The sequence below is a fragment of the Grammomys surdaster genome, unplaced genomic scaffold (genome assembly GCF_004785775.1).
Source record: "Grammomys surdaster isolate TR1022 unplaced genomic scaffold, NIH_TR_1.0 126398, whole genome shotgun sequence".
Classification (NCBI taxonomy): Eukaryota; Metazoa; Chordata; class Mammalia; order Rodentia; family Muridae; genus Grammomys; species Grammomys surdaster.
Window position 1 is genome coordinate 4,241,496 of NW_021621192.1, and position 13,721 is coordinate 4,255,216.

Here is a 13,721-nt window from a genome sequence, read left to right on the forward strand (position 1 = left end):
GTGTCTCCAAAAGGATCCAGCCCTCGGGCTAGAGAGTATCTCCGGAGGTACACAGTCATCAGAACACAAGCTCCCTAGGGCGGAGGTTAGCACAGGCAGTGCCAACTCCTTTAGCTCGCCACTGCTGGGCACATCACCCAGCTTGCGCGGCTGTCAGTCAACATCCCTGCCCCGCCCCGCTCCGCCCGTAGTCGGACCAATCGTAGCCGGGGGTCGGGGGTGAGGCGCCGTAGCGCGGTCAGGAAGCGGGGAAAGAACGGCTTGGAGCGGAGGCCACTGATCGGAGCGTCCACATCCCGTGGGAGGGCTAGCGACCAGAGAGACCGGAGACCTGGTGAGTGCGAGCTGCGACTGTGCGCGGGGCGGGACGGAGCCTGTCCGGGGATCGCCGGGTGCGGCGTGCCTCGTGCGCCCCGCAGCTGCAGAGCCCTGTGTTCTGCGCGCGGACCCCGGGTCCTTAACGTCCCCGGCCCGGTGTAGGGAGCTGCGGTCCCCAATTATGTGAGAGCCCAGGGGCAGAGGCCCGGACCGAAGACAACAAGCAGAGAGCTTCAGCCCTGGGCTGCAGCTGCCAAGGTCCGGAGGTTCCGAGCCGCTGCAAAGAGGATGCAGGGCGAGCCTGAACATCTTCATCTTCAGTTTCTCCACTTAATGCAGCTCTGCAGCGCCTGGTAGCAAGCACCTCAGGTGACCTGCACCGGAGAGCGCAGCCAGGCCCCTGTATCCCCCACCCCCACCCCATACTTCTCTTCTTTTTCCCACACCCAGTGCAGATAGCTTGGCGACACCGCTTAGTCCCTATCGCCAGTCTCATCGCTGCTAGGGCGTCAGCTGCCTCTTTTCATGTCTCGTCATACTTTGGACTATTCAGGCCTTACTGAGCTGCAGTTTTGGAGGCGTCAGAGTAGTCATGTAGGGAGAAACGAGTGTGTGACAGTACTTTGTGTGATGTTGAGATCTTGGCTTGTGTTCTATCTCTGCTTGATTTAAGTTCAGAAGGACAGTGGTGCTAAGAGACATTGTGAGGCAGGATTTTGCAAAAACTGTAATTTCCCCCTTGCTTTTCACCAACAAAAGATTATTGCCATGTTTCCAATAGATAAAGAATCACACTGCCCTGGTGATTTCACTCTCTTTCTATTGACATTATTTGTCATTTGGAGTATTAGGGTGTCTTTGAAGCTGGCAAGATGCCCGGACCCTCATGACTGTCTGATTCCTCTCAGGAGAGGTCACCCCATTCTTTAACCCAGCAGTGTGGGGCTCTGCCCCCTTTTGACTGGATTTACCGTCTTCTTTCCATGTCTGTTATCTTCACAATTTCCTCTGGGTTGACAAAGTGCTGTGATCTGTTATTGAGAAAGGAACTGAAGGGATAGGTCACTGAAGAAGGGAATGGCTGTCCCTAGTGCTCCAGAATCTGTTGTCCTGAGAGACCATGGCAAGGCACAATTCAAAATTCATTTTAGTGCCACCAGCACTTGCCAACTGAAGTAAGTAATACCCCCTGGCCACTCTATTTAGAGGTTCTTCTACTTGACCATATACTGTAACTATCTAGGGATATCAAGGGTTTCAAAGCAAGCAATGCCAAAGGGTGCCTAAGCTGTAGACATACTACAAGCAGCACCAGCAAAGGTGTTGACTTACTAAGATATAAAGAAAATTCATTTGCAGAGAGCAAAGGCAAAGGCCAAACGCAAGCTGGAATGTGATTCTACTTTGTGGTTCCTGGGGATCATACTCCGGCTGCCGGGCTTGTCAGGAAGCACCTTCACCTGCTGAGTCACCTCACTGGCCCAATTTTACAGAATTATCATTTCTAATAAATGAAGAGCCTACCTTTTCAAGGTAGCAACAATCCCTTGGCTTACACTAAACAATGTTTCTAAATGTATACCCTTGTCTCTTACTAAGGTCTATAGTAGCCTGTGTTTGATCTCCAGCCAAAGGCTACTGGAGCAGTAGATACTTTAAACAAGCTTTTATCAACACTGGCACACAGACTGGAACGACTTTCAGCTGTAGCCTGTGAGGGAACAGTTTAGAGGCAGCAGAAACTGGAGTTGTAAAAATGGAGTTCTTTCCGATCCACCTCCTAAACAGTAGAGTAAATCTGATCAGGCTTTCCAGAGTAACGTCAAAATAACCGAGGAATGAAAAGAACAGTAACAGTAGCTGGTGTAGAAAATATCCAATAAAATAACAGATGAGGGTCAGAGGAGGCTCAGCAAGGAAAACTTCTTGCCTTGAAGATCAGTGTTCTAAGTTCAGTTTCCAGGACCCCCATGGTAGGAAAGAACTAACTATTATTAGTTGTCCTCTGACATCCACATGTGCGCACACTCACACACACACACACACACACACACACACACACGTAAATTATAAAAATAATTAAAAAATTTGAATGGTAGATGATAATGATAATCAGGATTGCCTGCCCCTTCTAAACTCAGAAGATGATGTCAACTCGTCTGCATTTCCGTGCAATATAAGAACTGAAGATAAAAAGTGCATACATGAACATTGTCTTAGTAAGGGTTTCTATTGCTGTGAAGAGACACCACCACCGAGGCAACTCTTTTTTTTTTTTAAATCAAATCATAATTTTTACTTATTCACACAGGGGCTATAAACACAAAAAGGCAGGACGTGGGGAAGGGGATGACACTGGAGCGTGGGTGTTCAGCGGGAGTACAGATATCTTTCAGAACAGGGTATCGGCTGGGTGAAGGTTCAAGGGACAGGTCACTATACTCTGCCTATGATTCACGTGTCTTTATCTAAGTTGGTATTATCCACAAAGGCTACCTATTTACAAGGTCTGTGACTACTCAGGCTGGTAAATTTCCACAAAAGCTGCCAGTTTACAATAGCTTATAGCCATCTGTTTCAATGTTTTTCCACAGAGACCCAAGACTTGATGTTAGTATACATGTATGACAGACCTATTGCTGATGTTAGGCCTATGGCTGATTTTAGGCCTTCAGTATATAAGCAGGGCTGCCCCTGACATCTCCTCCCTTCTTTAAGTATAGAAGGGCTGTGGTGATTCTAATCTTGCGAAGGCAGTAATTGAAGGGGACCTTGTAATGGCTCCGGTTTCCCTGTCGTTGACCAGTGAGGCATGAGGGCCATATCCATCCTGATGTCTTTTTCCTGGAGAGGGGATACTTTTGACATCAACCCCTATGAAGTCAGGCTTGTCCCTTAGGGAACCTAGAGAGATATTTTTAACATTTATTTATATTCCCTTGCAATGCTTAGCCTCACAGCCTAAGCAAGAATTCAGATCACCTGTCAGAGGGGGTTCTGGGTGGCCCCTCTCTGCCTGGTCTAGGGGCAGAAGTACCCTCTTTTAGGTTGGGTGGAGATGGGTTTTGGGAGCACCCTGGATACAGTAACAACCTCATCTTGAGTCTCGTGGTCCTCCATAGCTAACTTATGATAATGTATCTGAATAGGTTTTGCAACGAAATTATTTATCTGTTGTTTCACAAAGTTAGTCAGTCTATTTAAGGCCCAGGGACCAAAAGAAATAAGCAAAAATAACCTAATTAATGGTCCCAAGATGGGAGGAAGTAGGGTTGACAACCATGGAGAGGATGAAAGCCAATTTCTCGTACCAGCTCTCATCTTTCTCTTTCTCTCTCTGTCTTTTCTCAGGGCCTTCTCTGACCTTTTTCATGCTCTCTTTAACCCTCCCTGTCTTGTCTATGTAAAGGCAACATTCTTCTTTAAGGACTGTACACAGTCAAGAGCTGTACACAGTCTTTTCTTATAAAGGACAACATTTTATTGGGGCTCGATTACGGATTCAGAGTCCATTATCATTAAGGCAGGGTAGGATGGCAGAGTCCAGGAAGACATGGAGCCAGAGGAGCTGACAGTTCTATATCTTGATCCAAAGAGAGATAGGAGAAAGCTGACTCCCATGTGGCTAGGAGGAGGGTCTCAAAGCCCACTCCCACAGTGACACACTTCCTCCAGCAAGGCCTGACCTCCCAATAATGCTACAAACATTAACAATCATTAACAATCGTATCAAAGCAAGCAATGCCGAAGCGCTCAAGCCTAAGCTGTAGACATACTAAAGAGTCCTTTGCTTACTAAGGTGTCAGGGAAATTCATTTGCAGAGAGCGACGGCAAAAGCCAAGCACAAGCTGGAATGTGATTCAAAATGTCCCTTAACAGGAACCTTCACCCCAGAGCATACCTTTTGGAAACAGAAATAGTTACTTCCTCTTTACATGTCCTTTGGTGGAAGGAAATGTATGGGGGGGATGGGAAGAGGGTGAGGGGAGGAGGAAGAAGAGAAAGAGGGGGAGGGGCAGGGGGAGGGGAAGGGGAAAGGGAGAGAGAGAGAATATGACATATGACTATGATTATAGATAAGAGAACTCTTGCTTTAAGACATTTTCTAGAAAAGGGTTTTTGTTTTGTTTTGTTTTGTTTTTTGTTTTTGTTTTTGAGACAGGGTTTCTCTGTGTAGCCTGAGCTGTCCTGGAACTCAATCTGTAGACCAGGCTGGCCTCAAACTCAGAAATCCTCCTGCTTCTGCCTCCCAAGTGCTGGGGTTAAAGGTGTGCGCCACCACTGCCTGGCTCTAGAAAAGTATGATAATTAAGTAAACTGCTTGACATGCTTCCAGTCCCTACATATCTGGAGTTTAAAGCCATATACATGCATTATTTTTAAATTTTGTTTTACAGAAAGTAATAAAATGTCCTTACTTTAAATACTAAAAACTAATCCATTCTTGAACCAGGAATTCCCATAGTATACAAGAAAAAAAAGGTTGTCTACAGAAATTACTATATTTTCTAATGAATTGGCATATATATATTAGAAGGAAGGAGGTCAGATCAAATGTTTTTTGGCTTTTCTTTTTGGAAAAACTTGTGTATTATTCTGTCTACTTTTCTACAAAGATAAGATGTGCGGTATCTATTCCCTGCTATAAAACGAGAAGTTTCTGCAATCTCATAACTGTTATAAAAATGGTATTATCAGAGTGAGGAAATAATTGAAATCATTACTGAGTAGAAATACCCCACTCCCCAAACACAGCAGCAGGAACAACAACGTAAAACCAGCAATTGGAGAGAACATTTTGAATTTGCTGAGATTCTAGTTCTTCGCCGACAAACATCTGTGATAAAAGAATCAGGATCTCTTACAAAATCTTCAAGCTGTCTCTCCCCACCCCCAACCCTCCACGTCTTCGGGGTGAGTGTCTTTCTTCCTAAGTCTTGTCACTGCTGAAGAACAGGGACCACCTGTTGGGGGAACTGTAAACCAAAGGCTGGTTTATAGCTTGCTGTGGGGGCTGGTAATCTGGCTTTCCTATAGGTCAGAGTGTTTTGCACAGTGTTCTGGATAGAACTCTTCATAAAAACACGAGGCCTCCTCCTAACACTCTTTATATATAACAAATATGGAAATGTTATATAACTTAAGGTATAAGGGAAGTGAGATGATATTACCTAGTTAAACTCTAGAAATTTGGGCCTGGAGAAATGGCTCAGTGATTAAGATCACTGGCTGCTCATCCAGAGAACCCAGGTTCAATTCCCAGCACCCATATGGGAGCTCACAACTGTCTGTAACTCCAGTTCTAGGGGATCTGATGCCCTCACATGATGGGAAAATACCAATGTGCTTAAAATGAAAATAAAATCATTGGGGTGCATGATGTAAAATTCACAAAGGATCAATTAAAAAAAAAGTCTAGAAATTTAATGTTTACTTTTATTTTGAAATGTCTGAGTTTGAAAACTTTTTTTTTCTATTAAAAGTTCTAAGATACATAGTTATAACTATTACCATCTCTGCATAGAAGCTTGGGATTGGAAAAGGAAAATGAAGCAATTATTTAGGGATACTATATTACTGTCCCCAGGAGATACTATATTACTATCCCCAAGAGATACTATATTAATGTCCCCAAGAGATACTATATTACTGTCCCCAGGAGATACTATATTACTGTCCCCAAGAGATACTATATTGCTGTCCCCAGGAGATAAGAGATTACTGTTCCCAGGCCCTTTCCTCTGTTTTTGTGACTGGACCTTGGATAAAACCAATGAAAAGAAATGGACTTCATCTGTTGCAATTGGTGAGAATTTCCTTTCTTTTGTTTATTGTAGAAAACATGCCTCTTGAATTGTTGCTTTCTCTCCTCTACAGAATTTTTAAGATGACTGGCAGAGTAGAAGCAAATTAAACCAAATGCTCATCCACAGCTCAAGGCAAAGATATGGCGCTTTGAAGGAGAGAGTGCCATGGTGTCGGCCATGGGTCATCAAGACACAGCCGGACAATGTGGACCAATTTCTTCAAACTACGAGTCTTCTGCTATCTGTTTGTGGTGCTAATGGTGGTGGCGTTGGTCGTCAATGTCACTCAGGTGGAGGTGAGTGCTCACATCTGGGGATTTGTGGTCAGCAATTAGAGGAATACTCAGCAGATTTGTTCGCTGAGGGGACAAAACTTGTTTCATTGGGGCTGTCACTCCCTGTGGCCAGTGAGGAAAACTCTGAACTTTTTTCTACGTCTACACACACACACTCACACACACACACACACACTGAGCAGATGAGACAAAGCAGGCTCCCGTAACCCCATGCATACAAATACATACATACATACATACATACATACATACATACATACATACTGGCAGACACATACACAGTCACACACTGAATGAATGGAACAAAGTTCTAAGAAGCAGGCTCCAAGCATTTCACACATGCCCATATATACATGTGCATATACATACACATATACATTCACAGTTGATGAATGAAGCAAGCTCCAACACACTCTTTATTTTTTCTTCCATAGCTTACATATGCTAGCAAAATCTTTCAAGCAGTATAGAATTACAATATAATTACATTCTATTTTTCTTTTACTCAGTGACTATAAAACAACAGTATGTTGAAACCATGAGAAACCATTACAGAGTACAGATAAAGAAAACAAATTGTTCCCAAGAACCCATGTACATTCATAACTAAGCAACTTGTTACAGATTAACAAAGTGTGAGGAAGCAAGGTGGTTTTCTCAGCCAGTTTCTCTTACTGACAGGCAGCAATTTGAAGTTACGAAGAAAAGATTAATTATTTTATCATCTTTATTATTAATTATTTTATCTTTAAAAGTAATCTTATAAGAATCTTAAAAGAATCATCAATCTAAACTTTCATATGAAAACAATCAGTAATATCTACTTTCAGTCCTCAGAATGCATATGTACTCATTAGCAATTCTTATTAAATCGTATCAGGAAGCTGAGGGCAAAAATGGGTATGAGAAATCAATCATCAGCAGTCCAGCCTCAGTGAGAGTCACGTCACCCAGTGCTGCCACTGTTCTTGTTCTCCCAACTTAAAAATTCCCTAGTTTAAAGGACTGTTAAGAGTCTTCTTTCCTGAACTTCAAATTGTTCCCTAAGATTTTCTACATCAGAGCCAGTAGTAAAAACATCTTAACCTAGCTTCACTAACAAATTTATTTTTCTGAATGCTTTCTAAGGGAAGTGGTCCTTGCTGACGATCTACATGTCTACGTTCTTTCTTAGGATGGTGACTGAGTCGTTAATCTGCTCCAGCAGCAATGCCTGAAAGAGGTCTAATATTATCATTGCGAGTGCCAGAGATGCTGTCCAGTGAAGGGCTGGAAGCCCCCTTAGAGTTTTCACACAGTTTTTAGATTAAGAGGGATGTGAGGGCAGCAAGCAGAGCAAAACTCTAACAGCATAAAGTCTTCAGTCTTGTCCTTACTCCATGCTAATTTGAGGCATGCCTGTCCTGGCTGTGCCATGTTCCGTTCCATGAGTTCTAAAGCCCTTTGCTGTTCCTCCTGCATGGCCTTTGGCAGGAAACTAATCAGAATATATTGTTTGCAAAAAAAAAAAATGTTTTCATCTGTTTTTTGTTTGTTTGTTTTCCTGAGACAAGATGTATCCTTGGCTGTCCTGGAACTCACTATGTAGACTAGCCTGGCCTCGAACTTACAGAGATTGGACTGGTTCTGCCTCCCCAGTACTGGAGTTAAAGGTGTGCACAACCAACACCCAGCCTGTTTTCAATAAAAGCAAAAAAAAGAGAAAAGAATCATAAATACTAACCATACTTGCATGATGTAGTAATAATGACTGTAGAGCTTGTGAATGTGCTGAAAAGAAAGGACGTGGGACGTCTCCCCTTCCCCCACCCGCTTAGCTGCAACCTAAGCTGCCTCCCACTAGCTCCAGGCAGACCTGATTAGACCCCATTGTGGTTAGCTTGACCATATTAAGTCCAGCTTTTGCACCCCATACTGTGAAGCCATGGTTTCTAAGGCCTCGGTCACAGGGAACTGCTCTAACTCACCCTTGCTCCTGACACTGGGGTGGCATTGGTGGGGGCATCAGGACAAAAGCCACATCATCAGAAACCCTTCTTTTTTCCATGGGGAGTAAGGACACTGGGTACTTTATGGCTGCTTTAGAGTATGGAAGATTGGCTTCCCGAAGGGGGGGACCATGTGGCCTGAGCACTGACTGAAGGACAGTTGCAGGGGAAGAAGTTGGTAAGTCTGTTTTGAATACCTCTGTATGGCTGACGGGCAGAGAACGTCTTCCTGATCCCCTCACTAGTGCCTGAGAGACACTAAGAATCCCCCCTCTTTCCGACTTCCTCTGCTGGACACACACGATCACATTTATGGAGCAGTTTCTACAGAAAAGATGGCAAGCCTTTTATTTTGTTGCTTGTGGTGCTTTTTACAATGCAAGTCTTAACTAAACAAGGCATTTTGTTGCTTATTCGGGTTATCAGCACAAGAATTTCTAGAGGCTAAGCCGTAGGCTTTTTCCTTTCTTCAGCTGGAAATTGCTTTGTGTTGTGTAGCAGGACACCTACTCTTACTATGAAATGGACACAGAGTCCTTTAGTTTTGTTTTGTTTTTTTTGGTAAGTACACGAAGTGATTGGGTTTAAGATGAAAGCATAATGTCTAGGAATTGATTCCTTTTGTTTGCCTGCACTGTTCTCATGTTTTGCTGTAGAAAAGGCTGTGTCAGCAGTGTCTTGACAGTGCCTTCCATCTGAGTTATAAGTATACAGCTAGGTATGGTGATAACATAATGAAATTTACAACACCTTTTATTCTTAATAAATCTGTGTGTGTGTGTGTGTGTGTGTGTGTGTGTTGAGTGTGAATGCTGTTTGCCACAGCATGCATACTGATGTCAGAGGACAGTATTGGATAGGTCCTCATCTTCCACTTTGAGACAGGGCCTCTTTGTTGTTCTTCACTGTGTACACCAGCCTCGCTGGTCTGTGATCTTCCGAGGAATCTCTTGTCTCCACCTCCCATCTCACTGTAGGATTGCTGAGATTACAGACACCTGTTATTTATCTGGCTTCGTTTGGGTTCTACGGATTCAATTTTAGGTTCTCAACTTTGTGTGGCAAGAGCCATCTCCCCGGCCCCAATCAGTCAAAGTGGGATGAAGCACATTCACATTGTGCAGCTACTCTGTCTGTCGCTGGAACTTCATTTTTGTCTTCCCAGACTGAAATTGTGGATCCGTTGAACAGTTATTCATTCCTTCTTCCCCCTCAGCCTCTGTCATGTCATTACCAGCTTTCTGCCTCTATGGATTTGATGAGCCTAGATGCTGTACACAGTGGAATCATAGGATATCTTGTGACTGGTTTGTTTCTGTTAGCATAAGGTCTTCAAGATTCATCTATGTTGTAGCATGGGTCATAATTTCCATTCCTGAATAGAATCTCATTCTACAGTCCAAACTTTGATGACATTCACTGTACAGCCAATATGGCTTCAAGCTCCTGACAATATTTGTGGCTCAGGCTCCCAAATGCTGGGATTACAGGTGTAAACCACCATGCTCCATTAACCTCTGCTTTTTAGTTGGGATGTTTAGACTCTTTATATTTAATGTGTTTTTTGAGAGGATTATGATTATTCAATTTTGTTGTTCATATTCATCTTATTCTTTTCCTTTTTATGCTTTGTTTCATATTGAGAAACTATTTTAATCCATTTTTGTTGTTTTGTGGGCTTCTTAGCACTAAGTCTGTTATTTTACTGATTGTTTTAGGGCTTACAATATATATTTAAAATCACACTCTGTGGTCAAATGGTATTCCACCTCATGTAGAATAAACACCGTGCCACAGTGGATTTTCATTTCTCCTCTGTGATTTTTGTGCTATTGATGCACACTTTACCTCTGCATGTTATATACCTCCAATTGTTTAAAAATTTGGTTTAACATTGTCCTTAAGAATAATACACACCTAGTATGTTGTATTTAGAATGATTTTCGTTTTTAGTAGGATTCATCTTGTTTGTGGATCTGTATTTCAGTCTTTTAACAGGTTCTTTTTTTTTTTTGACTACCTTTGGCATTTCTTGTGGCTGAGATTTGTTGGTGATAAATGTGTTCACTTTTGGTAGATTTGAAAAAACATTCTATATAGCCTTTAAAATATTTAATAGCTTTAGTTTTAACATAGTTTTAGAATTATAGAAAAATAATCTACTGGAAGTAGAGTTCTTATGTTGCCCTCCCTCATTCCAGTTCTCTATTACTAAAATTTGACAGTAGTGTACTTTTTAAAAAAATGTTATTTATTTATTTTTATTTATCTGAGTATACTGTAGCTGTGTTTAGACACACACCAGAAGAGTGCGTCAGATCCCATTACAGATGGTTGTGAGCCACCATGTGGTTGCTGGGAATTGAACTCAGGACCTCTGAAGAGCAGTCAGAGCTCTTAACCGCTGAGCCATCTCTCCAGCCCAGTGCAATTTTTTAAAATGTTATTTTGTATTTTTATTTTCCAAGAACACTTTCTCAACCACATCTGCTCTATGACATCAGCTTCTATTTTGCTTCATTGCATAGCTGTGGCATAGTTATTTAACATCCAATTGATGGATGTTATTTCCAAGGACAGTGTAGTAGTCAAGATTCCCTAGGGGAACAGAACTAATAGAATGAATGAGTATATATTATATATGTAAATATGTACATGTATAATATGCATGGCCTGAGTTTAGTTCTCTGATTGCACAATCATAATGTGGAAGAAGAGAACTGGCTTTTACAAGTTGTCCTCCAACTTCCACATGCTCACTGTGGCAATATGTACCCATACACACACACACACACACACACACACACACACATACACACAGACACAGACACACACACACACACACACACACACACACACACACACACGGTGATTTATTAGAGTGTTTTGTAGGCTGTGATCTGTCTAGTCTAACAATGGCTATCTCCCAACAGAAAGGCCAAGAGCCCAGTCAGTAGTTGTTCAGTTCATGAGACTGGATGTCTCAGCTGGTTTCAGTCAGTATTGGAATCCTCAAGAAGCACATTCCAATACCAGCAAAGGAATGTCTCAGCAGCAGGAGATTGAGATCAAGCAGGCAAAAATCAAAAGCTTCTTTGTTCCAAGTTCTTTTATGTAGGCTGCTACCAGAAAGCATGACCCACATTTAGCATGGGTCTCCTGACATTAAATGCTCTACATTTGGGGTGGGTTTTCCCACCTCAAATGATCTGGTCAAGAACATGCCTCACAAATGTACTCAGCCCACTGGGTTTTAATTGATTCCAGCAGTAGTCAAGGTGACCACCAAGATTAGACACCACATTAACACAAACACACATTTTTAGATTTATTTTTATTCTATGCTTTTATGGATGTTTTGCCTGCATGTGTGTGTTTGTGTACTATGTGTGTGGATGGTGCCCAGAGAGGCCAGAAGAAGGTATGTGATCCCCTGGAACTGGAGTTAGAGTTTTGAGCCACCACTTGAGTGCTGAGAATCAAATCTGGGTCCTCTGAAAAAGCAGGCAGTGCTTTTAATCTCTGATTGATCTCTCTAGACCCTTAAAAAGAGTTTGTTTTCTTCCTTTCTTCCTTCCTCCCTTCCTGCCTGCCTTTCTCTCTCTCTCTCTCTCTCTCTCTCTCTCTCTTTCTTTCTTTCTTTCTTTCTTTTTTTTTCTTTTTTTTCTTTTTTTCGAGACAGGGTTTCTCTGAGTAGTCCTAGAACTCACTCTGTAGACCAGGCTGCCCTCGAACTCAGAAATCCGCCTACCCCTGCCTCCCAAGTGCTGGGATTAAAGGCGTGCACCACCACTGCCCGAAAAAGAGTTTTTAATTCTCTTTCATGATGGAAGGGAGATAAGAGAAACTCATAAGGATAAATGAATATATCCTCAGGCTATTTACTGGGAACCTGAAACAGGGAAGAATTGTAAGTAAAAAATCTGTTGATCCTTCTGCACTCCTAACTAGTAATAACCTGAATAGATATGCTAGAGAGATGGCTCAGTGTTAAGAGCACTGACTGCTTTTCCAGAGGTCCTGAGTTCAATTCCGAGCAACCACATGGAGGCTCACAACCATCTGTAATGTGGTCAGATGCCCTCTTCACATGTGTCTGAAGACAGACAGTGTACTCATATACATTAAATAAATAAATCTTAAAAAAAGAACCTGATAGAACCTACTAGGGAGTCTCTGGTTAAGAGTCAAGAATAAAAATTCAGAAGAACATGAAAAAATATAAGAGAAGAGGAACAGCTTAAAGATAGGCAGCCCAAATGGAAGCCAAGAATGAGGAATCCTGGGAAATAAAGGGGAAAGTAGATGGGAAGGAGTTTAGACTGAGTGGATAATAAGAGAACGTCTGGTAGAATGTCAACATCTCCATTGCTTCAGCCTTCATTAAAAGTTCACCATACTTCTTGCCTGTAACCTGGGTCCCGGGGAAGAAAACAACATCAGAGTGGGCTTTTACACATTGAGCGCATTGTGGAAAACAGATGAATAAGAGAAAGACACAGAGGAAAATAGAGGTGAAGAGAAATTGCAGAAGAAAAGATGAGTCACCAGAGATCCTGGGGTTGAGGTCTCGAGGAGTCTTGCATTGAAATTGGGCTGATAGGATGCAGGGGGTGATTTAATTTTTTTGTATCTGTTGAGACTTGCTTTGTGACCGAGTATGTGGTCAATTTTAGAGACTGTTTGGTGAGGTGCTGAGAAGAAGGTATTCTCTTTTGTATTTGGGTGAAATATTCTGTTGATATCTGTTAGGTCCATTTGCTTCCTCACATCTGTTAGCTCCAATATTTCTTTGTTTATTTTTTTCTAGATGACCTTTCCTTTGGTGAGAGTGAGCCATTGAAATCTACTGTCAATGTGTGAGGGTCATTGTGTGATTTAAGCTGTAATGTTTCCTTTATGAACGTGGGAGCCCTTGCATAGATATTAAGAACTGAAGCATCATCTTGGTGGAGTTTTTAAAAATGAGTATGAAGTCCCCCCCCTCTCTCTGTCTCTGTCTCTCTCTCTCCTCTCTCTCTCTGTCTCTCTCTCTGTCTCTCTCTCTCTGTCTCTGCCTTTGTTTTGTGGATTGGGTCTAATGTTACTTATGTTGATTTAGTCCCCAAAATCACATGGGAATCCATACGTCTACATGTAAGATGCTGAGGATCCATGCCCCCAGTTGGCTTGGTAAATAAAGTTGCTGGCGGCAAATGGCTGGACAGGGAGACAGAGGCAGGATTTTTAGGATTCCTGGGCAAGGAACACAGGAGAGAGAGAGAGAGAGGGAGAGGGAGAGGGAGAGGGAGAGGGAGAGGGAGAGGGAGAG

At 42.5% G+C, this 13,721-nt stretch overlaps 1 protein-coding gene across 2 annotated transcripts in view; it reads left to right on the top strand.

Annotated features, from left to right (window-relative positions):
• Nucleotides 1–223: 223 nt before the first annotated feature.
• Nxpe3 (neurexophilin and PC-esterase domain family member 3) overlaps nucleotides 224–13,721 on the top strand; it is a 48,645-nt gene continuing 35,147 nt past the window's right edge. Inside the window, exons 1-2 of one of the 2 annotated variants that reach the window (XM_028760258.1) lie at nucleotides 224–334; nucleotides 6,197–6,422. In XM_028760258.1, the coding sequence (XP_028616091.1) occupies nucleotides 6,330–6,422 (93 nt within the window). In that variant the 5' untranslated portion in view covers nucleotides 224–334; nucleotides 6,197–6,329. The remainder of the gene's footprint in view (nucleotides 335–6,196; nucleotides 6,423–13,721) is intronic. The other variant, XM_028760259.1, reaches the window with a different exon arrangement.